Source organism: Branchiostoma lanceolatum, chromosome 19, assembly GCF_035083965.1.
Source record: "Branchiostoma lanceolatum isolate klBraLanc5 chromosome 19, klBraLanc5.hap2, whole genome shotgun sequence".
Taxonomy (NCBI): Eukaryota; Metazoa; Chordata; class Leptocardii; order Amphioxiformes; family Branchiostomatidae; genus Branchiostoma; species Branchiostoma lanceolatum.
The window spans coordinates 1848193-1866782 of NC_089740.1; the positions used below are offsets into that span (position 1 = coordinate 1848193).

The 18590-nt window shown below is 39.9% G+C and overlaps 1 protein-coding gene across 7 annotated transcripts in view; it reads left to right on the forward strand.

The window, feature by feature from the left end:
* Positions 1-18590, forward strand: part of LOC136424982 (uncharacterized) — a 90609-nt gene that overhangs the window by 25279 nt on the left and 46740 nt on the right. For 4 of the 7 annotated variants that reach the window (XM_066413654.1, XM_066413653.1, XM_066413651.1 and 1 more), the window contains exons 20-38: positions 2524-2655; positions 3780-3899; positions 7998-8117; positions 9277-9396; positions 10301-10420; positions 10881-11015; positions 11716-11835; positions 12205-12339; positions 12622-12834; positions 13223-13447; positions 13907-14092; positions 14610-14765; positions 15146-15295; positions 15484-15525; positions 15681-15899; positions 16256-16471; positions 16949-17134; positions 17646-17864; positions 18279-18491. In XM_066413654.1, the coding sequence (XP_066269751.1) occupies positions 2524-2655; positions 3780-3899; positions 7998-8117; positions 9277-9396; positions 10301-10420; positions 10881-11015; positions 11716-11835; positions 12205-12339; positions 12622-12834; positions 13223-13447; positions 13907-14092; positions 14610-14765; positions 15146-15295; positions 15484-15525; positions 15681-15899; positions 16256-16471; positions 16949-17134; positions 17646-17864; positions 18279-18491 (3027 nt within the window). The remainder of the gene's footprint in view (positions 1-2523; positions 2656-3779; positions 3900-7997; positions 8118-9276; positions 9397-10300; positions 10421-10880; positions 11016-11715; positions 11836-12204; positions 12340-12621; positions 12835-13222; positions 13448-13906; positions 14093-14609; positions 14766-15145; positions 15296-15483; positions 15526-15680; positions 15900-16255; positions 16472-16948; positions 17135-17645; positions 17865-18278; positions 18492-18590) is intronic. The other 3 variants (XM_066413650.1, XM_066413649.1, XM_066413652.1) reach the window with 3 other exon arrangements.

Consider the following 18590-nt stretch of genomic DNA (forward strand, 5'->3'; position numbering starts at 1 on the left):
GGGCAATAATGACTGGTTCGCTTTGCACTGCAGCTAGGTGTCACTGCCAACAATGCTGACCCAAACGTAAAGGTACATGTGCTGACACAAGCCTCTGATGTTTATTGCATCCATAGCGGGAGCACTAGCAATAACCTGCAATATGAAAATCTTCGAAGTCTTAATGCCATTCCTGCTGACAGTAGCCCCTGATTATAATTGCACCAATGGCGGAAACACTAACACTAACCTGCAATATACAAATCCTTATTACCAGGACGTTTCTTTCTGCAGGAGAACGCTTGCAAAATTTTAGCGTGCGAGTCGGGCCTCACCAAGACATCTCGCGGAATACACAATGTGGTGAAACCTATACAAAGACCCCAAGCGATGGAGAGACAATAGACATCCTTTGTGTTGAGCCCATTGTTGGAAAGTGGGTGTCTGTTCAGCTGGTGGGTCGTGAAGACTACTTAAGCTTGTGTGAGGTGGAGGTGTATGCAAAAACACGCCCGGAATTTGAGAAGTATCATTACGACGTGTACATCAGGAAAAACGTGACTGTTGGAACACTTCTCATAGACTTGAATGCGACTAACATCGATGAAGGCATTGGCAGTAGACTGGTGTACTCGTTTCGGAACGACACGTCAAATTCCGTTCGTGAACTCTTCTCCATCGACAGGGTGACAGGAAAGTTGACGGTTACATCACCGTTGGATTGGCCGTATATCATCGATGCTTACGGAATAGTAATACAAGTGGAAGATACAAGCTCCAACACTTCTCCAACCTTTGTAACTGTAAATATACACATTGGCGATGGCCCTCGGATAGCTATGAACTTTCTGTCGACAGTTGAAGGAGCCGTGGCACTGCGAGAAAACTCCCCCATAAATACAGTTATAGCACATCTGAAACTTTCGGCCTCAGACGGAAGGCAAAATAGAACTATACGTGTGGAATTGCAAGATGCAGATGGACATTTTGCCTTAAAGCCAATTTCTGACGACCAATATACAATCGTTACTTCGTCACATCTTGACAGAGAGGAAATGCCGTCTTATATTATCACTGTCGTTGCTGAGGATACCGGTGTACCACCTCTTTCCTCCTACGAATCATTTTCAGTCATTCTAATTGACGTCAATGACAACTCACCAGACTTCGGGGCAGATCAGTTCGTGTTTTCTCTACTCGAAAACAGTCCGATTGGAACAATTGTTGGAACTGTTACAGCTTCTGATTTAGACGAGGGTCAAAATGCAGACATTGCTTATTACGTGGTGGATTACAATGAACTCATTGATGTGGACCCAGATGGAAATATTGTTTTATTACAAGTTATAGATCGTGAGGCAGTGTCTGTGCTCGAATTCATGATAGAAGCACGCGACAAGGGTATCCCCTTCCAACAAGCAAGTGTTCGGGTGGTGATAACGGTCATTGACCAAAACGACAACCCTCCACGATTCACACAGAATGATTACGTCTTCAGTGTCACAAGGCCTGTTCCTGTTGGTGCTCTAGTTGGTAGAGTCTTGGCTTTGGATCCTGACGAGGGAAGAAATGCCGAAATGTCTTATAGGATACGAAACGGAAACGGCGAAAGAAAATTCACTATCAACTCAGGAAACGGCACGATATACACTTTGATGGAATTGAATACCAACGAAACAAAGGAGTATGAAATCGCCGTGACGGCAAGCGACGGTTTGCACGAAACCAGCTGTATTGTCAAGGTGCTCGTCAAAGGCGAGCAGAATTTTACAGAGTCAGAAACCATAGCAGGAATTCGACTTTCTGGTGAGGTAGAAAAACTTGGTAAGTAAGTATCTAGGAATATACTGATTTAACATTTTAGGGTGACATTGTCCAAACGGCGGATTGGTACTTAAATTACCTCTGTACACTATGAAGAAGAAATCATTTAAGCCACACACACTGAAAATTTGACTTTTGCAGATTCGTCATTCTACCGGACTAGAATTGATACATTTTCTATTTTCAGTGCTGTTCGTATCATGTTTTACCACTGTTGTTCTTTTCTTTCTGTTATTTGTTTCTTTAAATGCTTTCCTGCTGATTCACACCTTCAGTACTCTACATTGTATATTTATGTAACAGAAGCATCTGATAATAGTTATAGACTTACACACCGTACACACAAGCAATGAGTAGAATTTTGTAGGCAAAATTTCTTAGTACATAACTAAAAGTTTATACAAGGAGGAAAGATGTACATCACATGCATTGCCTTGCAAGTGCAGATGTATGTACAGACAATGTTGTAACCCCATGTAAACGATGGTCACTTTCGTTGTATTTTGCAATAATGTTATTTCTGGTTTCAAATAATGCAGCATTGTCACTGCGCCTGAATTGTGTTGAACACGACGGAATTGCGTTGAACAGTAAAATTCTGTACTTCCACAACGACAAAACGAGTGGTCATATTTGCGAAATGTGTATGGTTAACATTTTGTCTTTAAAGTGTAGGATGGATATGTTTTGTGCTGAAATTGGTGGATTTGTATCCTGCAGTTGACGACACATCGGTGACAAAGTCCTGCCAGGAGCATCAGTTTAGCTGCACTGACGGAAAGTGTCTACCTCCTAACTGGCGTTGTGACGGAGACCAAGATTGTTCGGGAGGAGAAGATGAAGAGTCATGTGGTCAGTAACTCGTTTTTTTATTATGCAGATGCTTATCTAATTCTCGGTTCAGTTGACATACATGTACAGCGAGGGTTGCCCTACATGCCCTTGACTGTCATAAATGGCTTACATTGAAGGATATACAAAATGCTTCAGAATCAATATCAACTACATTATAAACATTTATTTATTGTCAAATGTCACGGTACACTACACTGACTCTCGAGGCAGCATGGCTGAAGTTTGAGAGTCAACAGTTAGCGACAGACAAATACATTAGCAAAGGCAATTTACACATCACTACTATCAATCATTAAGTCAATTTTACAATCCAATTTAACATCGTTGAGTCATCATTATATACACAAGATAAAATAGGCAAGTAAGTTCGGAGGTCAGAGGTCATATAGAGAAAAGTGTAAACTGTTATGTACAATGAAATGTTTGCAGAGTCCACAAACTAATTCAAAAATATGTTAATATAGAAAAAGTGCTCGGAGGAAATGCTGGAAGTGCCTCGAATCGATTTGTTGATAGAATGTAAGTGTGAAAGGCGTCCGAAAGGCTTTTGTTTAGAGTGATGTCATGGTCAATCATAAAATTTAGTAAGTGCTTAGAAAATGTACATTTTCACCTTTCTATACATATCATATAGCTTCTATTAGGGGATACGTTACTCTTCCGCAATTTCCAAAGAAAACGCCTGTACATATAAGACAAACAAATGGATAGCTTTTTCCAACACTTGTGATTGAAGACATCTACCCGACGTAACTGTAGATATTTCCACTAAATATCACAGTTCAATGCGCACGTTTCAGAATCCCGACGCCATTTTGTGAAAGCACCCACGCGGCCGCTGTAGCCTCTGTTTCATGCGAATTATAATCCACTGTGGTAATTTTAAAAATGGCGGCACGCCTTTTTAAAAAACTTGAGTAGTATTGTTCGATAATCTCTTTGTATCCAAACATACAATCATAAGAAATATATAGACTTTACAGCTCGGACCACAGTTATGCATACTGATGATTTTTTGTTATGTCATAGAAAAACATTCTAAAAAGGGTATTATAGAAAAAAAATTAGAAAAAAGTAATAAGAAATATCGAATTCTTCTTTCGTTTCTGCTTACTTTACAGGACAGAGAACGTGTACCTCAGATGAGTTTGAGTGCACGTACGATTTAAACTGTATTTCCGTAAGTTCCCGCTGTAACAACGTCCGTGACTGTGATGATGGATCTGATGAAGAAGACTGTGGTTCGTACTTTTCATTTTTGATATTATGTAGTCACATTTCGATGGCGAACTATTGCAGTCATTTCTAACTCTAGAATTATCGAGAAAGCTCATTAGTGTAGGTAGGTAGGATTAACTGATTCATTCCTTTTATCCAATACGAAAGGTTTTATTTCATAAGTAACTTCGTTATTCGAAAAAAAAAACATGTCCGTGTCCGCAACGGAACTTAAATCTATACTGCAATCTTGTTTTACAGGGTTACAATACAGCAATACATCCACGTACCTCATAAAAGTCATCCATCCATTGACAATGCGACGTGAACGAATTATACTTAAAGCATTATAGACCAATAGCATAGGTCTAAAATTCAATCTCTTTACCGGAATTTTCAAACTTTACATTCAAACGATAGGGCACTTGGTAGGAATTGGAGGAATGAAACCTCTTTATTTTCTTATTCACGGTTACGGAGTAATAGCTGACCAAAGTTACGCCCCCACACCATACTTAAAGCATAATAGACCAATGGCACAGGTCTAAAATTCAATCTCTTTACCTAAATGTTCAAAGTTTACATTCAAACGATAGGGCACTTACTAGGTATTGGAGGAATGAAACCCCTTTATTTTCTTATCCACCGTTACGGAGTAATAGCTGACCAAAGTTACGCCCCCCCCCCCACCAGACTTAAAGCATTGTAAACCAATGGCACAGTTCTAGAATTCAATCTCTTTTTTGGAATTTTCAGACTTTACATTCCAAAGAGAGGGCACTTGGTAGGTATTGGAGGAATGAAACCCCTTTATTTTCTTATTCACGGTTACGGAGCAATAGCTGACCAATGTTACGCCCCCACCCCATACTTAAAGCATTGTAGACCAATGGCACAGGTCTAGAATTCAATCTCTTTACCTGAATTTTCAAACTTTACATTCCAACGATAGGGCACTTGGTAGGTATTGGAGGTATGAAACCCCTTTATTTTCTTATTAACGGCTACGGAGAAATAGCTGACCAAAGTTACGCCCCCGCCCCATACTTAAAGCATTATAGACCAATGGCACAGGTGTAAAATTCAATCTCTTTACCGGAATTTTCAAACTTTACATTCAAACGATAGGGCACTTGGTAGGTATTAGAGGAATGAAACCGCTTTATTTTCTTATTAACGGTTACGGAGTAATAGCTGACCAAAGTTACGCCCCCCCCACCCCATACTTAAAGCATAATAGGCCAATGGAACAGATCTAAAATTCAATCTCCTTACCTAACTTTTCAAACCTTACATTCAAACGATACGGCACTTGGCAGGTATTGGAGGAATGAAACCCCTTTATTTTCTTATTCACGGTGACGGAGTAATAGCTGACCAGAGTTACGCCCCCCCACCCCATACTTAAAGCATTATAGACCAATGGCACAGGTCTAAAATTCAATCTCTTTACCTGAATCTTCAAACTTTACATTCCAACGATAGAGCACTTGGTAGGTATTGGAGGAATGAAACCCCTTTATTTTCTTATTCATGGTTACGGAGCAATAGCTGATCAAAGTTACGCCCCCACCCCATACTTAAAGCATTATAGACCAATGGCACAGGTGTAAAATTCAATCTCTTTACCTGAATTTTCAAACTTTAGATTCAAACGATAAGGCATTTGGTAGGTATAGGAGGAATGAAACCCCTTTATTTTCTTATCCACGGTTACGGAGTAATAACTGACCAAAGTTACGCCCCCCCACCAGACTTAAAGCATTGTAGACCAATGGCACAGGTCTGAAATTCAATCTCTTTACCGGAATTTTCAAACTTTACATTCCAACGATAGGACACTTGGTAGGTATTGGAGGAATGAAACCGCTTTATTTTCTTATTCACGGTTACGGAGCAATAGCTGACCAAAGTTACGCCCCCACCCCATACTTAAAGCATTATAGACCAATGGCACAGGTGTAAAATTCAATCTATTTACCTGAATTTTCAAACTTTATATTCAAACGATAGGGCACTTGGTAGGTATTGGAGGAATGAAACCCCTTTATTTTCTTATTAACGGTTACGGAGAAATAGCAGACCAAAGTAACGCCCCCCCACCCCATACTTAAAGCATTATAGACCAATGGCGCAGGTCTAATATTCAATCTCTCTACCGGAATTTTCAAACTTTACATTCAAACGATAGGGCACTTGGTATGTAATGGAGGAATGAAACCGCTTTATTTTCTTATTCACGGTTACGGAGCAATAGCTGACCAAAGTGACGCCCCCACCCCATACTTAAAGCATTATAGACCAATGGCACAGGTGTGAAATTCAATCTCTTTACCTGAATTTTCAAACTTTAGATTCCAAAGAGAGGGCACTTGGTAGGTATTGGAGGAATGAAACCGCTTTATTTTCTTATTCATGGTTACGGAGCAATAGCTGACCAAAGTTACGCCCCCACCCCATACTAAAAGCATTATAGACCAATGGCACAGGTCTAAAATTCAATCTCTTTACCTGAATTTTCAAACTTTAGATTTAAACGATAGGGCACTTGGTAGGTATTGGAGGTATGAAACCCCTTTATTTTCTTATTAATGGTTACGGAGAAATAGCTGACCAAAGTTACGCCCCACCCCATACTTAAAGCATTATAGACCAATGGCACAGATCTAAAATTCAATCTCTTTAGCGGAATTTTCAAACTTTACATTCAAACGATAGGGCACTTGGTAGGAATAGGAGGAATGAAACCCCTTTATTTTCTTATTCACGGTTACGGAGAAATAACTGACCAAAGTTACGCCCCCCCCCACCCCATACTTAAAGCATTATAGACCAATGGCACAGGTTTAAAATTCAATCTCTTAACCTAAATTTTTATACTTTACATTCAAACGATTGGGCACTTGCTAGGTGTTGGAGGAAATAACCGCCTTATTTTCTTATTTACCGGTTACGGAGAAATAGCTGACCTAAGTTACATCCCTCACCCCATACTTAAAGCATAATAGACCAATGGCACATGTCTAAAATTCAATCTCTTTACCGGAATTTTCAAACTTTACATTCAAACGATAGGGCACTTGGTAGGTATTGGAGGAATGAAACCCCTTTATTTTCTTATTAATGGTTACGGAGAAATAGCTGACCTAAGTTACGCCCCCCAACCCCATACCGAAAGCATTATAGACCAATGGCACAGGTCTAAAATTCAATCTCTTTACCGGAATTTTCAAACTTTGCATTCAAACGATAGGGCACTTGGTAGGTATAGGAGGAATGAAACCCCTTTATTTTCTTATCCACCAGACTTAAAGCATTGCAGACCAATGGCACAGGTGTAACCACCAGACTTAAAGCATTGCAGACCAATGGCACAGGTGTAAAATTCAATCTCTTTACCGGAGTTTTCAAACTTTACATTCAAACGATAGGGCACTTGGTAGGTATTGGAGGAATGAAACCGCTTTATTTTCTTATTCATGGTTACGGAGAAATAGCTGACCAAAGTTACCCCCCTCACCCCATACTTAAAGCATTATAGACCAATGGCACAGGTCTAAAATTCAATCTCTTTACCTAAATTTTCAAACTTTACATTCAAACGATTGGGCACTTGGTACGTATTGGAGGACTGAAACCGCTTTATTTTCTTATTCACGGTTACGGAGTAATAGCTGACCAAAGTTACGCCCCCCCCACCCCATACTTAAAGCATTATAGACCAATGGCACAGGTCTAAAATTCAATCTCTTTACCGGAATTTTCAAACTTTGCATTCAGACGATAGGGAACTTGGCAGGTATTGGAGGAATGAAACCGCTTTATTTTCTTATTCACGGTTACGGAGTAATAGCTGACTAAAGTTACGCCCCTCACCCCATCGAAGTTCACGTACGTTACGGCAAATTTTTAACATTGTACAAAGCACGGCCGAAGCATTGATCGAAAATATTTTTGTAGAAATTATGACCAATGGTATTCATAGTCTGTAGTTGTTAATATTCCATGTTATTTGCCGTACATTGTACCTGGTGCAATTGTTGTGCAATAAACTTGACTTGACTTGACTATCATGGACAGATTTGAAGTTTCATTCGTTTCTTATCTATTTTTCCGCACAGAAAACTTTCCTTGTAAATCAAACCAGCTTAGATGCGGTAACACCACGCAATGTATCAGCATTGACTGGCGCTGTGACGCGGATGATGACTGTGATGATGGATCCGATGAAAAAAATTGCGGTATGTCATTTTTACGACAAATAAAGGGAATATCCTTAAATTTAGACATATTGGTCTAATTAGCTTTCAGATTCTTGGAGTATAGTCATCATGTACGGCGGATAAGAATACATGTAGAGTGAAATATACAATGTATAGTTTGGTATAGTATAGTATAGTATAGTATAGTATAGTATACTATAGTATAGTATAGTAGAGTAGAGTAAAGCAGAGCAGAGTAGTAGAGTAGGGAAAGCAGAGCAGAGTAATAGAGTAGGGAAAGCAGAGCAGAGCAAAGCAGTAGAGCAGAGTAAAGCTGAGCAGAGCAGACCGTATTTGAATAAAGTAGAATAGGGTAGAGCAGAGAAGAGTAGAGTAGCGTAGAGTGGAGTAGCGTAGAGTGGAGTAGAGTAGAGCAGATCAGAGTAGAGTAGAGTAGAGTAGAGTAGAGTAGAGTCTAGTAGAGTAGAGTAGAGTAGAGTAGAGTAGAGTAGAGTAGAGTAGAGTAGAGTAGAGTAGAGTAGAGTAGAGTAGAGTAGAGTAGAGTATAGTAGAGTAGAGTAGAGCAGAGAAGAGTAGAATGGCGTGGGGTTGTGTGGAGTAGATTAGAGTAAAGTTTAATTAACTAGAGTAGTGTTGATTATTTCAGTTTGACCTCTGGCCTCTTGAATATCTTTAGTTTTCTTACACTTTTTTTTGTTTACTTTACTTTACTTGACTTAATTTATTAATTGTATAAGTTTCGTTTCTATATTTGCTTTTTGATGTTCGGACTCCAGGAAGAATAGTGTATGGAAAACCACTAATGGGGATCCTAATAAAACAAACAAACAAACAAACAAACAAACAAACAAACAAACAAACAAACAAACAAACAAAGTATAGACTAAATTAAATTGAATAAGAGTCATTTCACTTATTTGTAGAGTCATTGTTATATGCCATTGGACAGTTAAGTACAGTTGAGCACAGTGCCGTGCCATATGGCAGAGTACAGTAGAGAGAGGAGGAAAGTAAATGGAAGTAGACTCCAGAGAAGTGTAGAATTATTCAGCTCGTAATCATAGTAGTCCGCACATGTACTTTTCTCATCTATACGTCATTCGGCACTCAATTCATCATGTAGTTGATCACTTTCTAATCATCCATGACTTCTCAAGTCGACTTGTTTTGTGTACAGGCGGCACGATGTGTCAATCAGATGAGTTTCAGTGCAGTACCAACGACAGCTGCATCTCCCGACATTGGCGCTGTGACGGAGAGCTCGACTGTAGGGACGGATCTGACGAGGAAAACTGCAGTAGGTTGTTAGAATTATGTAAGGGTTCCCTTGGAAATCAGCTACTCATTTAACTGAAGGTACGACCTTAAAGATTCATAGATAAATTAATAAATAAATAGATAGATACATATATGTCAAGGGGGAACAAAGATTTTCTAAAGCTAGTTGCGAGATAGTTGAGAGGATATTAGCTGAGTGAGGAATTGAAAGAAATTTACACTCCGGAGCGGCAGTCGACCAATGATCATAAAATGTAATAATGGCCTTGTGGCTTGTGTTGATTTCTGGGTTTCAATGTCATTTCAATGCCATGTAACATTTAATTACGAAAGGCACAGGACACCGGTGTGGGTGGATTGAACCTATCAGTCTTGTCTCATACACTGATACAGCTTGTCCTCAACGTATTGCGTTACTGCTAAAGTCGGTTTACCAATTCTGTGAAGACATGATTTGCACATTTTTAACACGAAAAAAAAACTTTGTCAGTAGAAGCCTGGAATCTATACTATTTAAGTTCCAGTCCAAGCACAATATAACTTTGACATCAGGACGACTTTGATTTTTCAAAATTCATGGTCGGCTTGCGAGGAAGCTAGCAAGCAACCCCGCCGACCAACTTGTAGCCACAGATGACTTTAATCACTACCGACTCGCAGCCATGGTCAGGAAAAGGTCAGGAGGCCACGGGCTTTAGTTATGCTGTTCGTGTTCTGTTTGTGCAAAGTCAGGCATATTCAACAAAGTAATAAAACTTAGCTTCAATTTCAAAACTTTTTCATATTATCAGTTTTATGGCATGTCGACAGAATAGAAATAAATCTGAGATACTAAAATTACACTAGTATCACTAAATTAGGCCAAAAGTTGTTTCTTAAAGTGGCATGGCAGATGCTTTATATGTTTTTAAATTGTTTTTCAGCCAGAATTACCTGTGGACCTGGTCAGTTCCAGTGTAGTGCTGATAAGAAGTGCATCCAGAATGCGTGGCGATGTGACGGGGACCCTGACTGCGTGGATGGTACCGACGAGGACGGGTGTGGTAGGTGCTTTTTGAAAACACAGCTTGTATCTGGAACAGGATTTAACAGTAATTTCAAGCACAGGCACGGTGTATTTATTTATGTATCTATCTATCTATTTATTTATTTATTTATTCATTCATTCATTCATCCATTCATTCATTCATTCATTCATCTATCTATTTGTTTATTTAATTTCGAAAAGCAATAAATCAGTGACTTAAGCAACTGGATGATTTGAAAATATTATTTAGTTGCTTGATTAATTTTTTTGACGTATGAGTGCACTTTTGTTGGTACACAGATGAGGCTCTGCACTTAGCAAGAACTGTGTATCTACTACGACGAGCACTAAACATACAGATTACGCGGTAATGTATTCTAAATCCTAGCGTTTGAAATAATGAGTGGCTTTTGCCTCTGCGGACTTCTTTGATCTAAAACTCCTTTTTTTTCTAATTCTAACTTACAAACCTCAAGAAGGTACGGACGAACCTGCCTGCAGCGAGCGTGAATTTCAGTGCATCTCTGGAAGCTGCATACATGTCACATGGCGCTGTGATAATGACCGGGACTGTCCTGACGGATCTGATGAACTGAACTGTGATGGTGAAGGTATGACGTATGTCCTTCTATAATGACAATGATCTTTATTTGCACGTTCATGCCCATATGGGCTAAATGCAGTACAGCAGTTTCAATATCACATAAAACGTATTCAGTGTAGTGAATCGTTACATGAAGTGGTCTTAAACAGTAAAAGAAACAAAACAACTAAATCTAAACTATATATATATAAATCATGGCTGCAATAATGTCATGCTCTGTAATATGACTTGATACTACCGAATTTTCATGTTCATCTCAAATGTTGATTATTTGGTCAAATACTCCTAGACCGCCACATTAATAAAAGTTGCATACGATTTCTATTCCTTACTCTGGTCTTCACGTTATACAACGTTTGATATCCCCCCTCCCAAGTAGTGGAAGCGGTGAATTTATTTCAAGATCCATACCTCTCAACGAAAATCAGACTCTTTATATTGATGGTTGCAGCATAAAGATCAAATATTTTATTAGATACTTTCCAATTCTTTATATCGATAATTGCACTATTCATTATTTATTAGTCATCTATGGAAACCTGCACGAAGCGAACCAAGAGCCTTGAGTTGGCTGCAGTACTGGCATGATGATGATGATGATGAAGACGATAAAGATGATGATGATGATGATGATGATGATGACCATGTAGTTGTGTTAATCAAGTCGTTTCAGATTGAAAGGTGTTTTGATGTCAAGTGTTTTTCAGCCGCAGTGACCTGTAGCCCGGATCAGTTTCAGTGTAGTTCAGATAAGAAGTGCGTCCATGGTGCCTGGCGATGTGACGGCGAGTCTGATTGCGACGATGATTCTGACGAGGAGGGGTGTGGTAAGTGTTTTAAAAAGCAAACAGCTTGCACCTTAATATTGGGACGTATTAATGCGAAGTAACAATTCATTGGTAAATAAGTAATGAGAGAGTCACAGAGACAGGGAGAGAGAGAGGGGGAGGGAGAGAGAGACTCCACGTACGCATCAAAACAAAATACACGTTGCTGCCATTGAGTTTTCATCAAAAGTTTTATGCGTACTTCTAATCCATATATGACATTGGTACCTTCTGTTGTACATTCACTCTTTTGTCAAATCTAAGCCTTGCTATATGTAGATTATAATAGAGCTATAGAGTCTTGTCTCTAACTTTTTTTTTTCATTTTTGTACAAAACAAATACACTGTGTCTTGTCCAAAAATTTAAGAGGGTACAGTAGAAAATCCGGACTGTGGTGAAGCCGGATTCCGGTGCAGCTCTGGACGCTGCATCCACGCGGAATGGCGCTGCGACAAGGAGAAGGACTGCCCTGACGGATCAGATGAGCTAAACTGTAATGAAGGTATGAATGTTCGTCTTTCTTTTGGAGTTATGGAAGAATGTCAAATTCTGATATGTGTCCTGTCAGTACCACTTATCAATATCGATACATTTTCATATTTTACATTCTTAATTTTAAAAAATGAAACGATTATCTTTATTTCAAATAACGACAAATAATAAAGATTGTCATTATAACCACATCCTTACAGCTAGAAAAAAAAACATACAGTACAGTGCGTGCCAACTAAAGATTTTTTTGCTCCGTCTTGTATTGGGTGATATTGTGATCTGACATTGCTAGTTACAGAACCACCCGACCAAGGGCCTGTCAACCGAAGTCAGGAGCGATGGCGTGAAGACCTGCGATGTGGTCCCGACTTCCCCGCACCTGGTGCCAGTCAGGGGGAGTGTGACCCTGAATCCTGCTTCCCGTGCTGCTCTCAGTACGGGTACTGTGGGAACACAGATGACCACTGCCTCTGTGATGGCTGTGTGAACTATGGCACAGTCTATGGTAAGTTGTTCTGTATTGTGGGTACGTACATTGTACAGAGATGTGAATCAAAACTCCACCACGAATCTATTTCAAAACGACTGCTTTGTAACGTTGTGACAGTACTACTACCTGATAGGTTGGTGATAACAATGCTGATAAGGAGTAGGACATGAAAAGAGAGCGCCCCTGAAATACTAGTACCTCAGAGAATGAGGAAACTCGTGGTTCCAACTGCACATGCGTAGGGCAATGTATTGTGGATAGTACGTGAAGAATGAGTAATGCACGTCCAGGCTTCTTTTTTGTGTCTTAGTGGTCTTCACATTTGACAAATTATCAACAATGCACTTTGTTGAGCATTGGCAGTTGGAACCATGAACCCTCTCATATCATACCTGTCCCGCAGGAGTTGAGTACAGAAGTGGATGGATTGGTCTGAAGGGAGATGATATGCTGTCTGTGAAATGGACGGAAGAGGGTCGCTGTGGTCCGGGAGTTTCTGCACCGGGTGCTGAAGTAGCCGAGTGCAATCCTCACTCCTGTAACCCCTGCTGCTCTCCTTGGGGATGGTGCGGAAACACCGAAGATCACTGTGACTGTTCTGACTGTGTGGACTACAGAACACACAGTGGTGAGTAGTCATATTCAGATTTCATTTAACGCACTGCAGAGAATGACTTTGACACGCAGATATCGGTGTAACTCAGGGTACCACGTCTTAATCAAAGGTTGATTCTAATGCACATTTCCAATGATCTACCTTACATACCAGCAATCAGGCGGAATGTCCTATTGCTCAACAAACGTCCCTAAAGCTAAACTGGTAGCAGCCTCAAAGCTGAGCTCCTGGTTCCAATTAGTTGCTTATCGGGCCGAGAGACCATCGTTCAATCTTGGGTCAGGCCATCTCGGTTGGGTCAGCACCTGTCTTTCGAAAGGGACGTAAATGGAGGTCCCGTGTTTAATCAACAATAGCTTTACGGAATATTCCAACGTTTTTTTTTTAGATAATCAAGGTTTGATTCTTATGTCTAGCATTTGCATCACGATCAGGTAATTGCATTTTAGAATTAACCTACCCTTTACACAGTTACTGGCAACAGGTGGAGAGAAGATGGCCGCTGTGGTCCGGAGTTCCCCGCTCCTGGGGCAGACCCAGGCGAATGTGACCCCATTTCCCTGTTCCCATGCTGCTCTGCGGCTGGAGAGTGTGGCGGGACAGCTGCGCACTGCAAGTGTGAAGGGTGCATCGATTTCAGAAATGGTACTGGCACAGGTACACTGGGAAAATTACTCCAATAACCATACAGAAATATTGTACATAATTGCTTCCTATTCACGAAATCTGCAATGGTAATGTGTCTATGATATTATCTCTAATTTGGCAACCTTCAATTTGAAATATCTTAAAGGCATCAGTTTGAAAAACTTGGCTTGTCATTTCTTAATGATCATGTGTAATTAACGCTAAGTTAAAGGAACAGAAATAGAAAGCGTTTGTTGCAGTGAGTAAAATCTTCATGGTTATTAAATTAATGTAAAATCTTCATGGTTATTAATGCCGTTCTATAACCACCGTTGGCATTATCTTGCATTTTCTCGCGTTTGTGTTAGATCTGAGTAAAACATTTTGGTTTATAGAAGCAGCTAACCAAAAGTTTTTAATTTGGAGATTATTTAAAGCTACCTTTGGCATATCAATTTCTAGGTAATATATGTATAGAATCCAATTTTAGCCATTAGAACTAAACAATGTCACATGTAAATTTCTTTTACATACAATTCAAATGCAGTTGCAGTTTCGCCGAGCCCACCAGTAGATAGAGAATACATGGGTTGCTACAAGGACAGCAAGAAACGTCGACTGCCAAAAGGACCGAAGATCTCACAGGAAATGACTACCGACCTCTGTATCGAACACTGCCGTGATGAAGGATATAACTACGCCGGTATACCGTCTTTACTCTTGATATCTAAATTTTTACCATCGCCAAGAAAGTTATGTTTTCGTTGGAGTTCGTGTGTGTGTGTTCGTGTCTGTCTGTCTGTCAACACGATGACAATTTTTTGATAGTTTAGAAATGCTTTGATTCTTTCGACGTCTTTGTTTTTTTCTTCAGAATTTTATATGGCTGGTTTGTGCTTGTTTAACATTGTATAAAAAAACGTCATCCATCGTAAAATCAAATCGTATGTATAATAACATTGCATGATCGAAAAAAAGAATACCCCAAGAAGGTAAAAAGTTTGAAAACAAAAGATCAAAAAGGATAAAATTGCTAATATTGCTTACGGCAGCCGTTTTTCTCTTGACTACTTTGCAATGCAGGTACTCAGTATTACGAGGAGTGCTGGTGTGGTAACGAGCGCCACTTCTCCAGGATTGGGCGTCAGCGGAAGAACAAACAGTGCAGCACTCCATGTCGGGGAAACGAAGATGAAAAATGCGGTGGGCCTTGGAGATTAGCAGTATATAAAGGTAGATATTCCGCATTCTTCATTATCCATCCTCTTGCTTTACGTTGATGATTATACAATCGGTAGTGAATTGAGATGCATAGCATATATGTCCCCCTTTGCCATAAATATCCCATTTCTATGAATAATCAAGTTATTACCAACCACAATTTTGAAGGATACTGACTGTCCTTTTGTTTACCTCTACAGTTGGGAAGAAGATAAAGAAGAAGGATGAAAGCAAGAAAGAAGGTAATTTCTATTTGTGATGGTAGCAATCTATGTGCTTCATCTGTCAGTGATAAATGATTTCCTGATTCAAGTATATTTACATTACCTCATGTCTCTCCCATTTATAAGTATTGTAAAAATATAATTCATGTAACGGATAGTGTATCTATATACAGAAGTAAACGTTGCACTCAACAAAGAGGCCTCACAGAGCAGTCTGTTGAGATCTGAATATCCTGCGGAACGAGCTGTGGACGGAAACACAGGAACCGTTCTGTACCCTCGACAAGAATGCACACATACGGACCTGGAGTACGAGCCGTGGTGGAAGGTCGATCTTGGAGACACATACGTCATCAGTCACGTGACTGTCATCAACCGTGGAGACTGCTGTGGTGAGTAGTTAGGAAGGCTACTCCAAAACTACTATCATTTTTGATTGAAGTGAATGTGTGAGAATTTGAATAGAATGATGAAACCTAATTAGCTAAACGACATAAAGTACTACACGCATGGACATTGAGTCAGTAAAAATTTGTTGAAAAGATATGCCTATGTCATACAATAGCAAAAGCTAGGTGCCCTCCTACGATGTAGATTGGTGTGAGCTTACAAGTGCAAACAACGGAATGCTTCAACTTTCAAAATACATACTTAGTTGCTATCCTGGATTTTGATCATTTCTAATAAAAGTAGCGTTACCGTTGAACGTAAATGTATAACCGTTACGTAAAAAATATATATTCTATAGGAGAACGGCTTCGAAATTTTATGGTGCGAGTTGGTCCCTTTGAGGACCTCCGTGAAAATACACCATGTGGTGACATCTACTCGGAAACTCCATCGGACGGTGAGACCATCGACGTGCGGTGTGCCGAGCCCATCTCAGGGAGGTGGGTGTCTGTTCAGCTGATCGGACGGGAGGACTACCTGTCTCTGTGTGAAGTACAGGTATATGCAGTGGCAGGTGAGATTATATCAATTATTCAGTAAGTAATGTTGCAGAACAAAATAAGACAACATTACGTTTCTAAATAATCATCTGCTACTTCCTATAAACAAAACTCAATAAAAGATATCAGAATATGTCTGGTAATTGAATATACAAAGGCACGGGTATGATAATCTGCAAGTCACCCATGCCTTTTGTTCTGCGACAATAAAATGACAATAAGATACCTAAACTTGTGCGGAAAACATGAACATGACTCAAAGAATGTATTGTACGACGAAAGTATTGGGCAATGTTGATGATTGGAATCTAATTACGCGAAAGAACAACTACTTGTAGGGAGGATTACTTGTCTTGCATACGTGTTTGCAAGGTCTGCTGGGTAAGTTTAGTAAAATGATTAATCTGTACATTCTGAAATATTTTGGTTGTTTATGTAAGAACTTAAAGGTAATGTATCTCCACCATTCTGTAAAAATACATATTCTACAGGACAAGTCGCTAAACGTAAATGGCGGGATGACTGGCACTGTGGGCCCGGGTACTCAGCGGAGGGCGCTGATCCGGCAGAGTGTGACCCTACGTCATGTTTCCCATGCTGCTCCGCGGCAGGCTGGTGCGGAAACACTGAAGATCACTGTGACTGTCCCGGATGTACAAACTTCCAGGAGATATATGGTGCAAGCATTATGTTCTCATTTACTAGTATATTAGTTAAGGTACTTTAATTCCATTCCAGATCAGAAGTAGACATACCCTTTCCAACCTTATCAGTTCATAACTGTCAGGCTGCAGTAGTATATTTTTGTACGAAGCTGCTAGAAAATGATTCTTAATGGGTATCAAGGTTGACCAATGTTTTGTTTATCATTGCCATACTCTTGATATGAATGATGAATAAAAACAAGAATAATATACTCTCGTATTTCCAAACATTTGAACAGAGGTAACTGCTGCTCTGTTACATGTACCTCTAACAATGTTCATCCATAAGTATATAGGAACGCTGCCGATTGTGGTAAAAAAGCTGTAGCAGCTCCAAATAGAATAATTTTTCAAAGTAGTCCGGCGTTTGTTACTCTTAGGCAATGTCAAACCTTACAAACGTCTCTGATAAACTTTCTCTAATCGTAAACACGCCAAAATACCAAGAAGACCTCAATCTCGAAAGATTCTTCACTCTATCCAGGAACCCCACTTATTGTTAAAGAAGAAACAATAGCAGCACCAAATAGAAGATGGAGGGACGATTTCAGGTGCGGACCTGACTTCCCTGCACCTGGAGCAGACCCAGGAGAATGTGACCCCCATTCGTGTTTCCCATGCTGCTCAGCGTCAGGTCACTGTGGCAACGTTTGGCCAGAACACTGCAACTGTCCCGGATGTGTGGACTACAGATTTCACAATCGTAAGGACGCTCCACATTCTGTTTTGTTCTTTACTATACATGTTGGACAAGGAGTTTTAAATTGACCACGTAAAACCAAAGAAAGAATACTTCTTTTCTTTTCTTAATAACATATATGTAACCGTACAGGGGTTTTCGAAGTTGTTTCAGCAGGAACATCAAGTAAAATCCTACGTTTTGTTTATCATTATAGATGTTCAATATATGTTGATATGAGTGATAAATGTAACCATAATTCAATGTGTATAGGTTGGACACATTATTTCTGTAAAGAACGAAAATAAGTTGTGTACCAGCTTGTCTGGACACATATTGGTCTTACGTTACTATTTTAGTTGGAAAAGTATTCCCTGGGAAACAAACGTCTCACTATATGCTGGTACGAGTAGACCAATGTCCTTTTCCCCTGTACAGAGAACGGCAGCAGATGGCGTGATGACCTCCGCTGTGGTCCAGACTTCCCCGCTCCAGGCGCCGCCTCAGGAGAATGTGACCCCGTGTCCTTCACTCCCTGCTGCTCGCTTTCCGGCTTCTGTGGAAGCACGGAGGAACACTGCACGTGTGAAGGTTGTGTGGACTTCAGAACTGGTCTGAAGGAAAACCAGATCCACCCTACCTCCACCACAGGTAGTGTATTAGGGAAACTCTCGACTGAAACCTGGAATCATACAAAATAGTATAATTTTTAATTAATTTATGAGGAATATCAATATGACATGTATTTGA